Source organism: Xenopus laevis, chromosome 6L (genome assembly GCF_017654675.1).
Source record: "Xenopus laevis strain J_2021 chromosome 6L, Xenopus_laevis_v10.1, whole genome shotgun sequence".
Lineage (NCBI taxonomy): Eukaryota > Metazoa > Chordata > Amphibia > Anura > Pipidae > Xenopus > Xenopus laevis.
The window spans coordinates 55,159,455-55,180,657 of record NC_054381.1 but is presented as its reverse complement, the minus strand read 5'-3'; the positions used below and the strand labels follow the sequence as shown (position 1 = coordinate 55,180,657).

The window sequence follows — 21,203 nt, the reverse complement described above, 5'->3', positions numbered from 1 at the left end:
AAACAATATCCTATCACGGGCAAGGTCCCACAGCCCTAATGGGCTTTAAATAGGGTTTGAATTGCGCGGCATTGTAGTGACGTAGTGGCGTCAGCGCGCCTGCGCCTTTAAATTACACCAGAGCACGCCGCGCACGCCCTAAGATGCCGGCGCCTGCGGCCTACAGGAAGCTGCTCGTCGTGGCGGGCATCCCGGCCGTCCCCCCACAAGACCACCAGGTACGTTCATTACAGTATGTTTGTGAGTACAGTGAATCATATGATCCCAGGGGGCGGCCCTTATTTTTTAAAATGGCAATTTTCTATTTATGATTACCCAATGGCACATACTACTAGAAAAGTATATTATTATGAAAATGGTTTATTTACATGAAGCAGGGTTTTACATATGAGCTGTTTTATGCAATATCTTTTTATAGAGACCTACTTTGTTTGGGGGGTATAGTTTTCCTTTAATTAAACTGCACGCATATGAATGTGCTTCATCATTTTTTACCTATCACATAAAAAACAATTGTAGTAAAGAAAATATAAACGTATATATACCACAACCCTGGTCCTATACTGTTTGAATGAAGCTCAGGCATAATTCTAATGTGAGCATGTTGTCAATTGCACCTTCTTTTATCTGCGACTATTTGCTAGGACAGAAAATTCCTGAATGGAACTGCTGAGGCACTGAATACCACAAGACAATGAGACACAAATACTCCATCAATTCGAGTCCAATGTTCTAGAACAAAACACATGACAGGATGCTATACTGAAAATCCACAAGCCAAAATTGTGTGTTGAGTGTGGAAATAGAGTGTCTGTGACCAGAAACTGCAGTGGATCTTCTAGCATCATGCCTCTACCAAGGCGTAGATCTTCCATTTTGGGGCAACAGCACCACTACCCATCTGCAGAATGTCCAACCAACCGTAGAGTCAGCATTAGCACTGTCAGCAATGTGCCCAGGAATCCTGGAGTATACGTAGGCAGTGCTCTAAGTAGCGGATCCAGCAGCCTTGGTACACGAGTGTCTCGACGAGCCTTGGGCATCAGCAGTGTTTTCATGCAAGGACTGCGCACCTCAGCACCTCCTCTTTCAGCAGCTCAAGGTCTGGATAAAGGAAGGGTCCCAGCTTTTGAGTCTCTGAATAGCTGCATTGTGGAGTACATAGACAAAGTGAGAGCTTTAGAGCAGGTGAACAGAGAGCTGGAGGACCATATAAGAGTCTATCTGGACAAGAAGTCTTCAACTGTCAGCAGCTGGGGGTCTCTCAGGTATAAATGGGAAAATATCTACCATCAGGTAAGTGCTGAAACAGAATAATACCTTTATTTAAAGGGCACCTGTTGGCCAAAATACAAAGGTGTGGTAATAGAGCCCACAATCCAGTTGGGGGTAACTGTAGTTTTTTACAAAAAATTAATTTCCCCCTAAATTGCCCCCTATCAGCGCTAGGGCACCTGCAGCGGAAGGGAGCACCTGATTCTAGCGGCCATGCCTTGGCACACGCATGTGCATAATCAGCAAATGCTGCATCTTGCTCATTGCACATGCACGTGACGTCAGGCGCTCATTATGCTCCTGCACTCTGCACGATATGGCTGCTTGAACCGGGGGCTCCCTCCTGGTGCGAGTGTCCTAGCAAACAAGGGAAAGTTGTGATCAGCACTAATTTTTAAAACCATTAGGCGGAGGTGCAATGAGGCTGTGACCACAAAATACATATAGACAATTACAAGAGTCCTCTGGACTCAACCCATTATCAATATATTTAAGACAGAGACATTTTATGCATACTGCTACTGAAAAATGCCTTACCCTTTAAACAAAACAGGGATTGTTTGTCCATATATTGCAATATATTTAAGCTGGCCAACTGAGTCAAAGTCATCCCATATCTGGCCAGTCCTATGCTCAATTTTCATCTGATTCATTAAGAATTCTATTGCTTCATTATACATTTTACAAAGGGACTAAGTTTTACCTGCAACTTACTAGCTGCTTTCAAAGTAAAACTCCCAAACCTCTATTAGCCTGCACCTTTGGTGGGGTAAAATATTTTTGGCCAACAGGTGCCCTTTAATATATCATTTTATATTGTACACTGGAGTAATGAAGACAACTAAATGTCAGGGTCAGTGCTACCAGTCAGAGGAGGGCCAGACCGGCCTGTCACCCTAGGCAACCAAGCTGGCCAGCTCGTCCCCCCCCTTCCCCTTTCATGGGCACACACGCAGTAAAGTCGCTCGCGCATGTACGCAGGTCTTCCAGAAACATCTCTTTGTGCCTATCCCAATGCTGCAAGGTTTTATATAATAGATATTACTATGTGTGTTGAAGCAGTGTAATGTCAGAAAACAAACTAATCTTCTTATATTGAGTAAAAGTAGGAGGGCTGACACTGAGAATTATGATTCTGCTTGGTAATTCCTCTTGTACCTGTATTATGCCATGTCAAATCTGGATAGATAGAAGGCACCATGGAACAAATATGTAGAGGGTTTAGATCCCCTGTAAGTTCAAAAACCATTGCATTCTTAATATCTTATCCTTATCTTCAATCCAAATAGGGTTCTACAGGATAATGGATGTCTGCCTCTATGGCTAATTATTGGGGTGGTACCCTACTACTAAAATAAAATAAAATTGGAAAACTGCTCAAGTTAAATTACAACTGTTTTGAGAGCAATAAATTTACCTGGGTACCTGCAGCTACATACTAAGCCTGCTGAATGCTGCTACTGAACTTGCAATTTACTTATGCCACCAGTCATTTAAGTGACTTATGATGTCCTATAGTGGTGCTGGCACCTGCTTACCAGGATCACAAGCTAGTGGTGGCTTGGCTTGCTGGAACAAAAAACTACATTTTATATTTAAAGTAGAACTAAACCCTAAAAATCAATATGGCTAAAAATGCCATATTTTATATAATAAACTTATTGTACCAGACTAAAGTTTCAGCTTATCAACAGCAGCAATGATCCAGGACTTCAAATGTGGCACAGGGGTCACCATCTTGGGAAGTGTCTGCGCCACTCACATGCTCAGTGGGCTCTGAGCAGCTGTTGGGAAGTTCAGTTGAGGTTGGCTTGTAATATAAGCTGATGCTACAGCCAGTGCCGGGCCAAGTCGGCCGAGCACCCTAGGCAACCGGGCCAACTACGTCGCTTCCCTCAACGTTCGTATCGAGGATGCACGAGTGCGCATGCGCGGAAGAACCCAGGCAACGTAAGTGTGCATGCATGAAAGACCCCAGGCAACGTAAGTGCGCATACGTGAAAGAGCCGAGGACCTATGAGTGAGCATGAGTCAAAGAAGGGGATCACGCATGCGCACACTCACTGTTCAGAACTGCTGCAGGTTAAGGACACAAAACTGCTGCCGATTAAGAGAACAAGGGTCCGAGCAGGGGATGGCGTCAGAAAAGGTACATGACTGGCACCCCTCTGCCTTTGCGCCCTAGGCACGTGCCTCTTCTGACTACCCCTAGTTCCAGCCTGGCTAAAGGGCTGATTATTAAATTCTGATGCTAATTGCACTGTTTTCTGTGCTGCCATATAGTAATTATCTGTATTAATTACTATTCTGCCTTTTATACGCAACCCAGACCCGACGATTACATCACAAAAAGGGGCGGGATAATAAAGCGCATGTCTATAAAAAAGGAAGCCAGCAGACTGGAGGTGCGAGGTCAGCCTGAACCCGTCTGACCCATGGTTATCGGCCCGGCCCACACATCACTACCACACATGGCTACTTCAAGAGATGAAATTCTGATTTTTAAATCAGAATTTCAGCTCTTTTAGTGCACAGAGTACAACTGCGCACTAGCAATGTGGCCCCTCATCGCCCACTCCAACACTGTAACGTTAAGGGATGAGAGGGCAGCACCAGGGCATGAAATGCCCATACTGTAACTGCCTCTTCATACAATATTGCTAGTTGTAACTCTAGAACCAAGTAATTTAGCATCTTGATCACTTACCTGCAAATGTAAATATAAATCCTGAAAAAAAAACACAATATACACTATACTTTACAATATACAACAAAACAGTTCTAAAAATATCCACTTCATTATTAAAATTCAACCTTTATGAAAGTTTCATACAATCAAACAAAAAAAAAGAAACCAAACCGTGGGCTCTGGCTAAACACAGGATTTAAACCCCTTGTAAAAATCGGCCGGCCCCCTTCTGGGATTCGAAGCAGAAAAACAAGACAAGAATTCAGCCAATCCCTGCACTGTATCAAAATAATCACCCTTCCATGTATTTCTATCCCTGGGCATCGTCGCAGTTCACTCTATGCTAATCATACCACACAAGAGGATATTTAGGGGAATATCAGGAGCACAATATATGGGAGAGCAGGAGCAGAGAAGCCGGGGTGAAGTATTTCTCCATTTCTTTCCCAGTTATAAGCTCATCAGAATGCAATTACAAAACCAAACAAAATGAAAGCTTATTGGCATGTCATCACTTGTTGTTGCCACAAGGTGCTCCCTTTTACAATGTACAGACATTTTTAATACTATGTATTTAACAAACATTAATTTAATACTATGTACAGTATTGCACTGGACAACATGAGAAGTAATTTTCTTTCCTAGACGCTGACCAATGACCATCACCCACCCCCTTCCCTTCCAGTTTGGTGTTTGCACAGTTTATAGGCTTTGTACATGTAGTACAAGTGGGCAATGGGTACTCCCTTCCCCTTAACTCTGCCACCAGATTCAGGTGCAAGTATTTGGTGGCGGGATGGGAGGTATTTTTTTCCCATATAGCCACCCGAGGGCAACCCCCCTAAAGCTAGGGACAGGCCCCCAGGTGCCTATATGGTAAATATGGCTCTGAAATCAGGATGATATTCAGGATCAAGAATAGTAATTGCTCACAGTAAGTGAATTGAACACTGAAAACACTGAACAGGAAAGTGAAAGAAAGCAAAGAGATGCCAGGGAGCACAGCAAGTAAAGAACCAAGGGGTCAAGATAAAACTGTGGTCAGACAGATCCAGGTCCGGACAGGTAACAATCAAGCAGAGTCATTGGTCACACACTGCACACATGAACCACATGAACAACAGCACTAACACATAAAGATGTGACTCAGCCAGAAAAACTATTATTTGACTAAAGGAGCTTTCCTGTGGCCACAGTAAACTGTGCAGGGTCATAGGTGAAAGGGTATTCTCAGTTTTGCTTAAAGGGGAACAAAAGTCTAAAATAGACTAATGCTATAAATGCTGTATTTTGTATACTAAACATAAACAAATTTTTTATGTTTTCAAAGTTGGCCGCAGGGGGCTGTCATCTTGCTGTGTTAAACATCTTTGCAAGACCAAGACCATGCACATGCTCAGTGTGGTGTGGGCTGCTGTTGGAAGGTTAAGCTTAGGCATTGTCAAAAATTATCAAAACAGCACAAGTCAAATAATTTCTGCCAGAGAAGCGGATACAGCATGACTGATTAATAATCAGAATATGCAGACTGCACTGGGTCTTCAGATACAAATCTCTACACAGTCGCCAGCTGCTCGAGTTCTGGGAAGTAAGGTAGGGTGGCACCCCCCTGCTGTTTGAAAGTATGATTGTTTCCCAGCAGAGCAAGGGACTGAAGTTTCCTATCCGCAGCAGTCAGAGCAAGTATGAAGGGGGAATTTTACTGCATACAGTCAGGTTTCTTATAAAAATGGTACACATTTTTTAATTAAAGTATATTGGAGATAGATTTCTGTTTCATTAAAGAAAGTAAAAATGGGATTTTATTTTTTTGCCCTTACATCCCCTTTAATGGCCCTAGTGCTGTAATCTATAGCAGCCAATCACTTACTTAGAGGAGGGGGCTGTGGTAGAGCTATTAGTAAAATAGGGAGAGTTGTGTCCTTTTCTAACCTTGACAATAGAGCACCTCTATAGAAACTGGTGTTCTAGAGGTGTGCTAACAGTTGTGATTCTTCAGCATATGGAACATAGAAGGCTGCACATCTGCCTTTAAATTTTGTCACCCACATATAATTGAACAGGAGACATCCTAGTTAAAATATTCAGTATTGGATGGTCTATGTTCCACCAAACTAAGCTACCAGACTGGCTTACATTCATAACTGGTGGACATAATGTTATATTTAAGGGTGTCCAGACAACAAAACTAGCTTGTTCCTAGCAGAGCATGCATTCCCACATTTGTTCCATGCAGTGATTAGGCCAAATTTTTCGCCAGGCATGGAAATTTTTCACAAGGCAAATTTCTGAGTTTCACCATTGGTGAATTTCTTTGCACAACTGCAGCAAAATTTTACAATGAAAATTTTCTTTGAAAAAAAACGCAGTGGAAAAATTTGCAGCAGGGAAATTCTTATTTTTTCTGCAAAAAATTGAAATGATTTAGGCAACCAAAGAAATTCATTTTCAGCTGACCTTAAGGGGTGTTTAAAAACGCCTAATCTCTTGAAAACTCTAGAAATACACTATAAATTGCAAACGTGCTTAGAAGAGCGCTTTGAGAAATTTGTCATGAATTTATCTCATTTTGCATTTCTATGTATTTATGCCAAAATGTCATAATAATGACACAATAAATTAATAAAAATAAGAATGTGTATCTGAGTAAGGGCGTTTTTTTTTTTATATACACAGATTTTCCAGATAATACGCATAGGTAAATTACAAATGCATTTTTGCCTGAATAAACCTGTTTCTAAATATGGATCTACATGGTGCTACTTGTCTTGCTTTGGGGCATGGTGTAAACGTCATACAAGATCTAATCGCACATAATTACAATCTAATACATTATTTTTTTATTCTTTCTGTACTGATATTTCTCTATCATACAATTCATATATTTGTCATATATCTTCTTATTTAAAAAATATTCTTTTGGGGAACAAAGTTTATTTTTTGTTTATTTGAAAATTGCATCCCGTATTATACTATACAGTAATATGATCTATTAAAGGAGTTGTTCATCTGTAAGTTAACTTTTAGCATGTAATAGAATGGCCAACTTTTTAGTTGGTCTTCATTTTTTTTAAAAAGTTGTTTAATTATTTCCTGCCTTTTTTTGACTTCACTGACCCCATCTAAAAACAAATGCCCTGTAAAGCTACACATTTATTGTTATTGCTACTTTCTATTCAGGCCCTCTACTATTTATATTCCAGTCTCTGGAGAGCTGCTGAATAAAGTGCCAAATTCTTCAAAAACCACACATAATAAAAAATGACAACCTATTGTAAAATGACTGAGAAAATCACTCATAATAAATGTTAGCTCAAAAGTGAACAAACCCTTTAAAATATACATAAAAACATAATTAAAGTGTGTACAAATGGATAAATCAGAGAGGAGAGAGGGATACTAAAAGACTGGATGGAGAAAGGATTGGCTGAAACCTTCTAAATAAAGGGAACAAGTTCAACTTTGCACCCAGGGTAAGAACACAGAAAATATCTACAATGTCATTCACACAGTACAAAGCACTTCCTATTGGGGAGGGCACAGTCAGCATAGAGTTGCTGTGCAAAAATATTACAAGGGACCCCTGGTCACGGACTGATCTCCTAAAGCTGCATCTGTGGGCAGAGAGCAGAGCCTTGACTGAGTTTTATGTGTGCTTTGTATGTTTAGATGTAGGATAAAAATAAAAAAGAATAAAGAACAGAATTGAGTGGCAATGACGTGGGAATAATGGGTCTAAACTACTGAGACAGGGACAGGATTCATGCTACATACATGTACATATCAAAGCAGGTTGGGCATATCAGTGGATATTCAGGAGGGCAAGCTTTTGCACCACTTAAAATTCACTACTTCTTCCCCTGTCTTTTGTAAATTACCTATTATATGTAAAAATGTTTCCTACTATTGCTCACCCTTTAGGTCAGCCCAAGAATACAGGGTAAATATTGGGGTTTGGTGTTAGGGTCAGCAATGGCTGTAGTAGAGTCAAATACTATTGCTCCACAATCAAATATAGGTATGGAGCCAGTGGATGAGTCGCGCATGCGCAATAGACGCAACAATCCGCAGCATCAACAATTTTCTTTTCTGAGGCAGCTGAAGGGAGCAGGTCTGGGCTGGCGGGGGCCCATGAGGGCCAGGGCCCACCAGGTTTTTTCCCGGTGTACCGCCGGCCCTGTTCGACGCTGGGCCTGTTATACAGAATTCTCGGGACCAGATAAGGGATGTTTCTGTAATTTGGATCTCCATGCCTTGTCTACTGAAAAATGTTTAAACATTAGCTAAACCCAATAGGATTGTTTTGCCTCCAATAAGGATTAATTATATCTTAGTTATGATCAAGTACAAGGTACTGTTTTATTAATGCAGAGACATTGAGACATTGAAATATTTGATTATAAGAAAGTATGGGAGATGGCCTTCCCATAAGAAGGGACAATGATTATTTTATTTTTTCAGGTAGGGGATGCTGTTCTGGAAAATGCACGATTGATGCTTCAAACAGAAAATTTACAGGCATGTGCTGAAGACTTCAAAGAAAGGTAATAAAGAAAAAACCCTCCAAAGTCCATATTGGTCTCCAAATAGAATAAGTTATTACGTTATTAATAATACTTTGATATGGAGCAAACCATCATTTGTTTACCATGCACTTAGGTAACAATGAAATGTGAGGAACACATGTTTCATTTGAATTGAATGTTTAAACATTGCATTAAACCCTGACTCTTTAGTTTATTTAAATAATTTTAATCCTTTACCTGCCAGTGATTTTAGAATCTACAGAACTGATTTGAAACTATTGGTGTACCAGTGCTGTAGATCTGTGTCATGCTGCAGTTTTCCATACAATCCTTTTTTAAATAAAGTTCACATCCTAGATGACACTTGTGGTATTCACCTGAATCTCAATAGGGCCTGTTTTAAATCCCAGACGGACCTGATCAAGAGTAACCAAAAGGGAAGCATGGCAGGTTCCCACAGAGTAAGGGGCCGATTCATCAAGCTCGAGTGAAGGATTCAAAGTAAAAAAACTTTGAATTTCTAAGTGTTTTTTGAGCTACTTCGGCCATCGAATGGGCTAGTTCGACCTTCGACTACGACTTCGAATCGAAGGATTCGAAGTATAAATCATTCGACTATTCGATAGTTGAAGTACTGTCTCTTTAAAAAAACTTCGACCCCCTAGTTCGGCAGATAAAAGCTACCGAAGTCAATGTTAGCCTATGGGGAAGGTCCCCATAGGCTTACCTAAGTTTTTTTGATCGAAGGATATTCCTTCGATCGTTGGATTCAAATCCTTCGAATCGTTCGATTCGAAGGATTTAATCATTCGATCGAAGGAATAATCCTTCAATCGTACGATCGCAGAATTTGCGCTAAATCCTTCGACTTCGATATTCGAAGTCGAAGGATTTCAATTCCTAGTCGAATATCGAGGGTTAATTAACCCTCGATATTCGACCCTTGATGAATCGGCCCCTAAGTGTCAAGACAGCAAAGCAAAAAGTTTCTTAAAGAAAAATGGCTTTTATTTCAGCCGGCAGCAACAGGCCCCACCGAACAGAATCCCTGAGTTTCATTAAAGCTGATCTAATTGATACAATAGTTACTAATATTTTACAGATGCTGCAGAGAAATGTCAGGGGCGATCCTGCCCAATTTGCCGCTCGAGGCGCCGGACGGGGTTGGGGGGGTCCACGTCACTAGTGCAGAGAGCGCAATTGCGCTCTCTGCACTAGAAGAGTCGAATTTCCGGGTTGAAAACCGGAAATTCGGCTCTTAGTTACCAGGAGCGGCATTTTTGCCGCCCCTGGCAACCAGGGGGCGCTGCTGCCTGAGGCGAGTGCCTCAACTCGCCTCATTGGCGGAGTGCCCCTGACTAATTTAGTAAATTGTCACAGTTTAGAATCTACACCTGAATCACTGAGCTGTCAGACTGAAACACCAGAGACACGAACATTCAACTAAATGACCAAATAAAAAACAAAAAGCAATCAAAACAAGTCTTTATTTCTGGTGAACAATCTGCAAACAGTGTTTGGAAGATCAATAACCCCTCTAAAGGCAGCAGAATTACAGACTTGCACCAGTGTGTGCACAGGCACTTAGGTTCCTCTATGTTGAATTCACAGACCTTTCTCTGTGTCTCTCTCAGTCAGAAAAAAAACTTGATTGACTGACCAGCCAGGGTTTTAAGGGCCAGTCACTTGTTGACAACTTAGGGTTACAATAGGATGAGTCTATGACAATCAGTTTAAAAACCCATTCTCCCCTGAGAGTAAGAAAACTAGCATTTATTTGCTAAGCAATACACCTACAACAAGGTCCATAAGTGGGCATACAATGGCAAAAAACGATTGAAAAGAGTTGGCATCTTATAATACAACAAGGTCACCTTATGTCCATGCTCAATTTACCACTGGAGTCTACATGTAACTCAATCACAGGATGCATGTGACCCACCCTCAACATGGAAACAGTAAACATGGCTTTGTCTTTTTCTATAAATATAATTTATTTTTTGCATACATATCCATAGAATAAACAACTTTTGTTCCAGTGACAGCAGACATGTTTTATACTGACGGCAGAATTAAACCCCTCAATAAATATATTTTTTCAGAAATGTAGAAAAAGATGAAAAACAAGAGTTTGTTGTTAATTGCAAATGTGTTTTTTCTAAATATGGGCAGTTTAACAGCCTCTGCATACAGGTACACATATGGATAGACATATGCCCCAGGGAGTTAATATACAAACAAATCATTTTCAAGCCAGTTCTTTCACACAGACACACAGCAGCAGATTCATTATTGCTGATGTAAGCTCTCTTTGTGAATGGGGACAAGTTACTTCTCTTTGACTCACTATGGGTTTCTGTGAGAGTAGGCCGACAAAAAAGTCTGAATTTCACATGAAAGGGTTGCTTCACCTAAGTGAACAGAAACTTGATAGATTAGAAATCCATGAAACTGGTAAATACGTAACAAAATGCCAGACTTTTTCCTCATCTTTTCAATTAATGAATTAAATCCTTGTATTGAAAAGCAATCTTCTGCAACCAATAAATAAAAGTTAAGATGTTACTAGAACTCTTCATCTTCTACAAAAAGGGGGATAGTATACAGAAGAGCTATGCTAACTAAATGTGAATTATACATATATAACTACTTTCAGTACTTATTAGAGTCTATTAATATTTCTTTTTTTTTTTACCATAAAAAGTAAGTAATGCAAATAAGTCCCACTTCCAACACTGCAGTGCTATTAAATTATGTTCTTCTAATAAACATAGGAATTCGTTGCAAATCTGCAAAATAATGTCACAAGCTTTAACTAGCCATACAATGGCAGATTTAGGCTGCTGAGTTGGTAGTTTATGTGCTGTTTATGGGCCCTCCCCGACTGCTTCTTCAATAGAGATCTATGCAGGCTCGTTGGGAGAGGAACGTATCAAGGTACCAATGTGGTCCCTGCCCATCAGCATTTTGTAACCAACCCAATAGATATTGACAGATATCTATCAGGTAGGTTTGAAAATCACATTGGGCAAGTTTTATGGAGGTTATTTATCATGCTCCTAATATCTGAAATTCGAATAATTCGTAGTTTTTGGACCAAAAAAATTATTCAGAATTTATTGATGACTGATGGTCTTAAAAGTCAGACTCCGAAAATCTGGCATCTCAAAGCTCTCGAGGTCCTGTATAAGTCAATGGGGAAGGTCCCAATGTCTGCACTGCTGTCCATACCGATATCCAATAATTTCGGGGATTTTGGACCAAAAAGTCAGAAAAGCCTGAAAAATTTGTAGTATTTGCGGAAAAGTATGAGAAATTCGTACTTTTCGGGCAAAGCTCCAAAGTTACGGGATTTTTGCAGACCCAATTTTTTCTGACATTTCTAATGATAAATAAGGTCCATTTGGGCAGTCGGAGTTGATTGGATTTTTATGTTAGAAATACTTCGAAAATACATATTGTGGCAGTGGAATCTACAGAATCATGATTGTCACCTGCATCGTTGATATAGGATTTGATTTGGAATCAGATGAAATTGGAGTGCTAGGCCTGTTAGTTTTGTATAGGAAACTAACTTTAATGATGTGTGATCAGCAGGGGAAGGAGTGGACAGCAGCAGGGGGGTGGTGAGCAGCACAGAGCCTTGCAAACCAAATGGAGGGGTGTGTTGGGTGTCATTATGTGGATCTAGCAGCAGGGGTGGGAGTAGAAGCTGTACTGAGTGTTATTTGTGCTATTTATGGAAAATAGTGCACAAAGAACACAGGGCCTTAATACATAACGTTTTGCAGTTCTGCTCGGGTTAAACATCTACATATGTGTTTGACTAAACAAACAAAGTTGTCAGGCAATCTATGAAGTTGCTCATTTTAATACTAATATCCCATTAGCTATCTTGGGGCAAACGCCATTCTATGAAAATAGAATTTATCTCTTTTTACAGAAAGAGTTGCCTAAAGAAAAGACTACTGTTCTTTGTGGTCTATCTAAGCACTAGAGCAGATAAAATTTATCATTTAGTGGATGATTGAATTAAGTCCTTGCGGAGTCATATACAGTATCTACAAGAATAAAATCCCGAAAACAATATTTAACATTCTGAAATAGTGAATGAAAATCAAAAAGCTGATTTCAAATCTTTCTAAGAAAGTAAGGCTACTATAGGTTTAATAGGTCCTGAAAATTAAAACAAGACTAGGAATAAATGGAAGCCTTACGCCAAAGCTGCTATGTGGCTGATGCATCCTAAAAGAAGCCAGAATAGGCTAATTAATAAAAAAACATAAAAATAGTATTTACAATGTCTTATAATATGCCTGTTAATTAAATACTATACTGTATAGTAATGGTGAACATTTCTAACATTCTCAGTGTAATTCTGTCTAATTAATACTTATCAATTGCATTGAAAAGGGAATGTATTTATTTTTAATTTTGCACATCTTCATTCTGTTGTTTTATTACTTCAGCCCCATAACTGTTGCTTTAATGTTAGGTATGAAAATGAGCAGCCATTTCGAAAGGCAATTCAGGAGGAGATCAGATCTTTGTACAAGGTGATTGATGATGCAAACCTGACCAAAAAGGATCTGGAGAATCAGATTGAGAACATGAAGGAAGAGCTGGCTTTGTTGTCAAAGAATCACGAGGAGGTAAAAGAAGGACGCTGATCTAACCATTACATTCATTGTCAAAGAACCTGTATCATTTTTTATGAATATTATGTTGTTGAGCCCAGCTAATTAAATCAAAGGGGCATTACTTTTTTGTAATCCACACACAAGAGATAGAAAACCCCACATTTTATCTACAATGACTGCTGAACAAAGAATCTCCCACATATGGAAGAACCCTCATTATCAATCAGTTAAAAAACCTCTCCAATATAATGTATCTGTTTGGAGAAAGTAGTCATTGTGTAGGGACCTTGGGTACTATTTTATCTTTCTTTAATTGGATGCTAAACACCCAGGCATTATAGAACACGAATGTATGACATTTTGAGTCATTTCATTCTGTGTTTTCTTTTATAAGGAGCTAAAACACACATCATGTAGCAAGATAAGAATATGGACTTAATGCTGTTTTACCTTATCCCCCCTGCACTAACCTTAAAAACTCAGAGGTGGTCAATGGGGCCGTAGTATCTATGTACCACTCACCTGCTTGAAATATCAATCTTAACCTGCTATTTGTATGTCATAAAAAAAAGATATATAACCTGTTTCCTACAGCTCCCCGTAGGCTCTGGGTATCCTCTCTGCGTGCCCAAAAACAAACTCTGCCTAAACTGTCTGAGAGTTGTAGTTAGGGAAGATACCTGTGGCCCTAGGATCCCTCTCATGGGTGGGCCCCTGCAGTTACCCCAAGAAATGTGTTTGTGTACTACCCACAGACAGGTGAATTTGAAAATAATAAGGGAAGGCAGTCAATAAATGGTCCATGTTAAAATGAAGTAGACAAGCTAATAACCATGCAATAGATAAACTGTGCTCACAAATAGGGACACCACATGAAAAAAGTCTTCACTAAAAACATCAGCATTTTAATAGAAATATCCAATAAATTTATTTAAGAAACAAAATGTAAATTGTTTTGTTGTAGAGCTCTTCAAATTGATTAAAATGAGGCAGATGCTCAGAGATAAGTTATAGCAGATGAAAGGTCTAATGGTGCCGCCCCGTCTCAGTGGGCCCTTAGCCATTTATTAAAATGCCCCTTGTATTTGGTCTGGAGGGCTGTATCATGCCTATCACTGATTAAGCACTTATGCCTGTAACGCTGCTGCATGCAATAATAGTACCAGCACGCTGTTTCTTGAACCGGTTTCAGTTTAATTAATCATTCTGGCATTAAGATTACTGCGGCCCATAGACTGTTTGTTTTACAGGATGTAAAGATGCTGTATAAACAGTTGGCTGGATTTCAGCTAGAAGAAATGGATGTGCCAATTGGTACTGGACTTGATGACATCCTGGAAACTATAAGGACTCACTGGGAGAAAGACATCGAGAAAAACAGAGCTGAAACAGGTCCCCTTCTGCAAACAAAAGTATGTTATTTGGCACACACATGCAGATGTTGCATAATTCATTCACCTCAGCTGTAAAGAGTTTTAACATTTTACAGTGTATTAACTGCAAGTGTGTAAATAACTTAACAAAATGCTTATCATTTAGATGCCCATGTTTCAGTATATAGAGATGGATCAAAGCATAAGAGCACACCCTTTTTCCCATTTATGGTGTTCAAGGAGTGCCATGCAGTGCTGTATCTTCACTACTCCTTGATTATTCTTAGTTGATTAGTAAACTGAGTATTTTAATTTGAAAGGCAAATTGAAATTGGACAAAACAGTCCTTTTTTCACTTTGAAACATATGACAAAGACAGGTCAGGAATTAGGCTATTTAGCCAGTGCAGTACACTCGTCAAGTGCAGGTTTGGACAAGGACAGTAAGTGGGAAAGCCACAGCCTTTTCTTTTGGTGTCCTCTACCTAGGATGGACCTCTGATTTTATGTAAAAAATAAAGCTCTTTCCTTGCTAAAGTTATTGTTGCCTTTTAAATTTGGTCCACAGTTACTCTGGATACCTAGAACCTATTTTAAGTATCATATTGGACATCATTTTGCCTCTTGGCCAGGGGCCTTGCTTGAAGTTTAATCTGTACCTGGGGCTCCACTTCTTGGCCCAAACCCACCCAACCTGTTGATATCAGGTCAACCCCCTGATCACTAATGATCTCTGTCAGGCTTAGCACCATTAATCCAACGCTGTTCTCATCCTTAGCCACATCACAGGATCGCAGCCTAACTCACATCTCAGTATCAGCTTTAACCCTAAGTTGTCTCTCTTCAGATGATTAACCAGTGAAACTGTTTGGGGGTTTTAATAGTATATCCAGAACTCCTTGGGTAACCTAACTTTATATAGTCTCAAGTACATTAAAGCCAATATTTAGCCTGCTAGTCTGTGATCTAGGTTGTCTATTCATTCCTTTAGCTCCTACAAGATACAAAGACTGTTAGTATCTCTTACTTACCTACAGCCATAGTCTCTTATGAGCCAGGTGCACTTTTCCAGAGAACTTGCAAAATGAATATTATTGTGGTTAAGGATATTCCAGTGAGTATACCCAGTTGTGAGGACACATTGTTTTTAAATAAATAAGGCTGCACTATTATATGCTTTTTTCCTTTCATGGTCAAGAATGTTGTGTGTGCACTAAAGACATAATAGCAGAAAGTTGGGCCAAAGGGCATCTGTCTCCATAAAATGTTCTCCCACCAGTGGTGTGGGCTAATAGAGCCTTCACTCCAGTTGGGGGAACTAATTTAAAAAAAAAAAAATGAATGCCTCTTGCCCTTCCTGAGCTAGTCCACCTGCACTGGAAGGGACTTCCTAGCCAGTGCTGGTGGCCCTGCCCAGACAGGGACATTCTATTAAAAAAATATTGTGAAGTTTGGTGAGTAGACAATTTTAATTTGGCAATTTATTATAATTAGGGATGCACTGAATCCAGGATTCAGTTTGGGATTCTGTTTTTTTCAGCAGGATTCAGATTTGGCCGAATTCTTGTGCCTGGCCACACCAAATCATAATTTGCATATGTAAATTTGTAAAAAAATTCCACTTTTCCCACCCGATTCGGATTCGGTTCACTAATCAGCCGATCTTTCAAAAAGTATTCAGGGATTCGGCTAAATCCCAAATAGTGGATTTGGCGCATCCCTAATTATAATTAATTAAGAATGATGTACCATAATATCCATTTTGCACTACCCTACAGAGTCCAGCAGATTTGGCCAACGAAGGGCAGTAGCAAGTTTCCATGGTCCAACATTACAATATAAGCTGTCTCCCCAAAAACTTTGTGCTTCAAAAAAGTGCTACAATTTTTTTTAAAACTGCTTTGGAAATAATGGCAGTTTGAACAGGAAAACAATCTAGAATTTAGCGAAACTGTCCTTTGGTTTCACTAGTGTCACATTTATTACTTTTTACATTTTTTGTGCTGTATTTTCCCCAACCACAGTCAGCTGCACTGCCAGCTGCACAAGGTGAAGAGGAGGGACTGGCAGAATATATAAAAGAAGAGTTTCATGATACCACTTGCAAAATCCAGAGCTTGCAGGCAGAGACAGAATCATTAAGGACATTGGTAAGGGCTTTTTGACTGATGAGCTGATTCATTAAGGGGGTTATTTATCAAGGTCCGAATTTATCTCAATAGCGGCTGCTACAAACTCCGACCTAACCCGCTCAGGTTTTTAACGCTTATTTATTATTAAAATTTCCCGAAAATTTGCTTTGCGTGAAAAGCTCCGATTTTTTCATGAATTTTCCCCGAAATCTCCAAATTTTTCTGAGTTTTCACCCGAAAGCTCCGAAAACATTGTGAAATTGTCCTAAACCCCCGACACAGCCAAAAATCAATGGGACTGTTCCCATTGACTTTTATGCAACCTCGACAGGTTTGAGATGCCGTGATTTTTTTAAAAGTCCGATTTTATAAAAAAAATTAAGAATTTTTTGGATTTCGGGTATTCGGAGCTTAGTAAATAACCCCCTTAATATTGAACTGGAGAATTTAGTGGAATTCTCAAAATATCTGATATTTCCCACAGTTATTAATATTAACATTGTAGATTTAGATTGTTAATCTAATTTGGATAACTATTTTCTGTGCTGGAATGGATTGTTCCAGCTAGGAAAATAAATCAAAGAATATATACTGTTTCATTTACATTGGATTCCCTGTTCTTATAGAAAAGAGGCTTGGAAAATGCTTTGCATGATGCTAAGCATTGGCACGATATTGAACTACAAAACTTAGGCTCAGTGATTACCAAGCTGGAAGCAGAGTTAGAGGAGATCAAAATGGAAAATGAGCATCAGGAGAGAGACAGAGAGCAGCTGATGGCCAGCAAGATGCACCTTGAAAAGGATATAGCAGCCTACCATGCTATTCTGGATGGAGAAGAAAACAGGTACAAATAACGTGTTTCCTGCTACATGCTATGGAAACTATAATTTCAAAATTCAAATTCACATTTTACATATCAATTAGTTCTGGAAAAGATCTATGCAAATTAATAAATGCTGCAGACAGCTAACAAATTTTGTTTACGTTCATTGCATGTATTATAAATTTTTGTATGGCTTACTTTGCTTAACTGAGAGTTAATGGATGCTAGCAATATTTCCTAATTTAAGACCAACAAAAAACATATGTAACCTCTAATAATGACTGGGCATATTCCAGTGTCCCTTTTATCTTAAAGGGGTTGTTCACCTTTGAGTTAACTTTTAGTATGATGTAGAGCAGGGGTCCCCAACCTTTTTTACCCATAAGCCACATTCAAAAATAAAAAGACTTGGGGAGCAACACAGGCATGCAAAAACTTCCTTGGGTGCCAAATAAGGACTGTGATTGGCTATTTGGTAGCCCCTATGTGGACTAGCAGCCTACAGGAGACTCTGTTTGGCAGTACAATTCGTTTTTATACAACCATAACTTGCCTCCAAGCCAGGAATTCAAAAATAAGCACGTGCTTTGAGGCCACTGGGAGCAACATCCAAGGGGCTGGAGAGCAACATGTTACTCACGAGCTACACAGATGTAGAGAGTGATATTCTGAGACAATTTGGAATTGGTTTTCATTTTGCATTGTTTTTGGGTTATTTAGCTTTTTATTCAGCAGCTCTCCAGTTTGCAATTTAGCAGTCTGGTTGGTAGGATCCAAATAACCCAAGCAACCAAGCATTGATATGAATAAGGGACTGGAATATAAATAGGAGAGGGCATGGTTAAAAAGACGAGGAATAAAAAGTAGCAATATCTTTACATTTGTAGCCTTACAGATCATTTGTTTTTTTCAGATGGGTTCAAAATAATTATGTTTATCATACCATTATATCTGCATTGATATTTCATATTGATATTTCTTTTCACAGATGAATTTCAAGATACAGTCAACCAAACAAATCCCTGAACTTCGTGCTAAATGATTAGTAAATAAAAAACGATCCCAGTAGGTGGTGTTTGGTATAATCTGGGAACATCTGGGGAACCCGCAGTGGCTTTTATTTTGTTTGTGTGGAATTTATTTGATAACTCGTTTGAAGACCAGGAGGAAAAAAAAATACTTAAACCCACTACTTTTTGTTTTGTTAAAAAAAGAGGGGGAAGGAGTTTGGCATGATACAATATAAGATAGGGGATTAAAAGGTGATTTTAACTGAATAAAAGAGGTGTATTGTGTGTGGTACTTGGCCATAAAAGACAACTAAAAGTATTAGAAATAACAGAGTATATCCACATTTGAACCTTGATTTCCATTCAAAAGTCTATGTTTATGATTTCTATGAAACTATTACTTTTTTCTTCATAATTGTAATACTCAGGTAACAGCAGTGGCATATGGACTATTCTGTTGCCCTGATGTGCCCAAATACCTAGCAAATTTGAGCCCCCTTTAACCATTCTAGTTTCCAGATAATTCAAAGGAAGGACAGGAGGCATTACATATGCTGTGATCTGGCACTACATCATTCCACATGTAGGTAGCGATTTTCAAATCCAGCAGAAGCACCATCTGTGGCAGCTGCTAAAACTCCCATGGATAACAGCTTCACGAGAGACCACTGACTCTCTATAATCTCTATAACATAACCACTTTTATTTACTCACATTTAACTGAATATACAGTATATATAAGGTGTATATTTCTTCAGCAATGTCGTATCCCCTGGGAAATAACCTAAGGAGCACACAGAAGTCTGCAAAGCAAGTTCTTTATTATATATATATATTATAAAAATGTAAAATTATATAGGGTGCTCTTCACACTTGAATTATATTTTCATTAATTCATTTATAAGTAGCATTTGAAATTATGTTAAACAATCGTTTAAAGGGGCTGTTCACCTTTGAGTTAACCTGTAGTATGATGTAGAGAGAGAGAGATTCTGAGACAATTTGCAGCTGGTTTTCATTTTTTATTATTTGTGGTTTTTGAGTTATTTAGCTTTTTATTCAGCAGCTCTTCGGTTTGCAAGCTCAGCAATCTGGTTGCTAGTGTCCAATTTACTCTAGCAACCATGCATTGATTGAATAAAAGACTGGAACAGGACAAGGCCTTAATATAAAGATGAGTAATAAAAAGTAACAATGACAATAAAGTTTGTAGTCTTAAAGAGCATTTGTTTTTAGATGGGGGTCAGCGACCCCCCATTTGAAAGCTGGGAAGAGTCAGAAGAAAAAAGCAAACAAGTAAAAAATTAGTAAAAAGAAATAATGAAAATCAGTTGAAAAGTTGCCTAGAATTAGCCATTCTATAGCATACTAAAAGTTAAGTTGAAGGTGAACCACCCCTTTACCAATAACAGACATTGCTCAGTTATATTTAAGATATAATAGATATCACTCTTTAGCAATAACAATTAAATATTTGCTTCTCAGTACTATTACACTGATGTGGCTATACTCAGCAATATCTTGTGGTTGGGCATGGGGAAGGCTTTATGAATCGATATCTGTCTGCTGCTGCACTGAATGGATCCCACTCCTGCTGAACTGAATGAATACCTTTCCTGCCTCTCTACTGAATGGGGTCACTCTTCTACTGCTGCATTAAATGGCCATTTTTATTGCTGCTAAAGGTTTACATGTTGCTGTCTCAAGAGCATGATGGCAGCTGGACCCTACCTGTAATGTGCCCTCATCTATTCATTGCAATAAATCAGAAATCTTGAGTTGTGGCAGATATTTTTAAAAAAGAAAACCTTCAGTGTCTGTTTTGTCCTTGTCTTCTCTAAAATGATGTGTATTAGTTTAGCCTGTTCCTTGTTAAAAGGGCAATGAAATGAGGAAGCAAAAACTTCAGGCACCCCCCATGCACCTCCACATAACACAATTACTGGGCCACTCCTGCTAGGCTTGTGCATGTGCCTTAGAATATCATTTTCCTATTTAACTCTACCATTTTTGTCAAATTTAACTGAGCACTAAGGACCCCTGGGCCAGGGTATTTTTTCCCAAAAGGAGCACCAGCCTAGAAAAAATACTAATACTTAGGGGGTTTATTTATCAAGGTCCCAATATCCAAACCTCAAATAATTTGTGGTTTTCGGAGGAAAAAAAAAAACTAAGATGTTTTCGTGATTTATTAAAGTCCAATGGTCTAAAAACTCAAAATCCGAAACATCTAAAAGCCCTCGAGGTCCTGTACAAGTCAATGGGGAAGGTCCCAGTGCTTGCGCTGATGTCCGTACCGATATCCAATGAGTTTCTGTGCAAAAACTCAGAAAACTCAGATGTTTCCATAGATTTCAGAGTTTTTTTTTCGCAAAAACCACGAACAATTCTGAGTTTTCGGGGGAAAGCTCCCAAGTTTGCCCAATGGACACTTTTCCCCTGAAAAAAATTTGCATAATAATGTAAAAATACATTAAATAATATTTAAATTCTTGATTTCTAATGATTTTCTAATTATTGCTTGCAGGAACAGGCAGACTGTCCAATCTGGAACATTGCTGTTTACATGCTATATATTTCAGAAATGCACATTGTAGATATAAAGCACCTGCTCCTGTCAATTTGAGATCATATGCACTAAAAATAATATAATAGTACAAACAATATGGTTCTATTTTTACTGTCCACCTATAAACACTATACTCCAAGAATGGATGGAAATGGAAAAATCCT

At 39.0% G+C, this 21,203-nt stretch overlaps 1 protein-coding gene across 1 annotated transcript; it reads left to right on the top strand.

Annotated features, from left to right (window-relative positions):
• The first annotated feature begins 802 nt into the window (after positions 1–802).
• Positions 803–18,528, top strand: bfsp2.L (beaded filament structural protein 2 L homeolog). Its single transcript, XM_041566050.1, has 7 exons — positions 803–1,296; positions 8,426–8,508; positions 12,986–13,142; positions 14,381–14,542; positions 16,527–16,652; positions 17,261–17,481; positions 18,449–18,528. Exons 1-7 carry the CDS (start codon positions 847–849, stop codon positions 18,450–18,452), a joined length of 1,203 nt encoding a protein of 400 aa, XP_041421984.1. The 5' UTR covers positions 803–846; the 3' UTR covers positions 18,453–18,528.
• Positions 18,529–21,203: the final 2,675 nt, after the last annotated feature.

What these genes read in the sequence shown, in the direction of transcription:
- bfsp2.L (XM_041566050.1), top strand. Translation starts at nt 847, where the DNA reads ATGCCTCTACCAAGGCGTAGATCTTCCATTTTGGGGCAACAGCACCAC. An exon ending in GGGAAAATATCTACCATCAG is followed by an intron (nt 1,297 to 8,425) that starts GTAAGTGCTGAA and finishes TTATTTTTTCAG; the next exon opens with GTAGGGGATGCTGTTCTGGA. An exon ending in TGTCAAAGAATCACGAGGAG is followed by an intron (nt 13,143 to 14,380) that starts GTAAAAGAAGGA and finishes TTTGTTTTACAG; the next exon opens with GATGTAAAGATGCTGTATAA.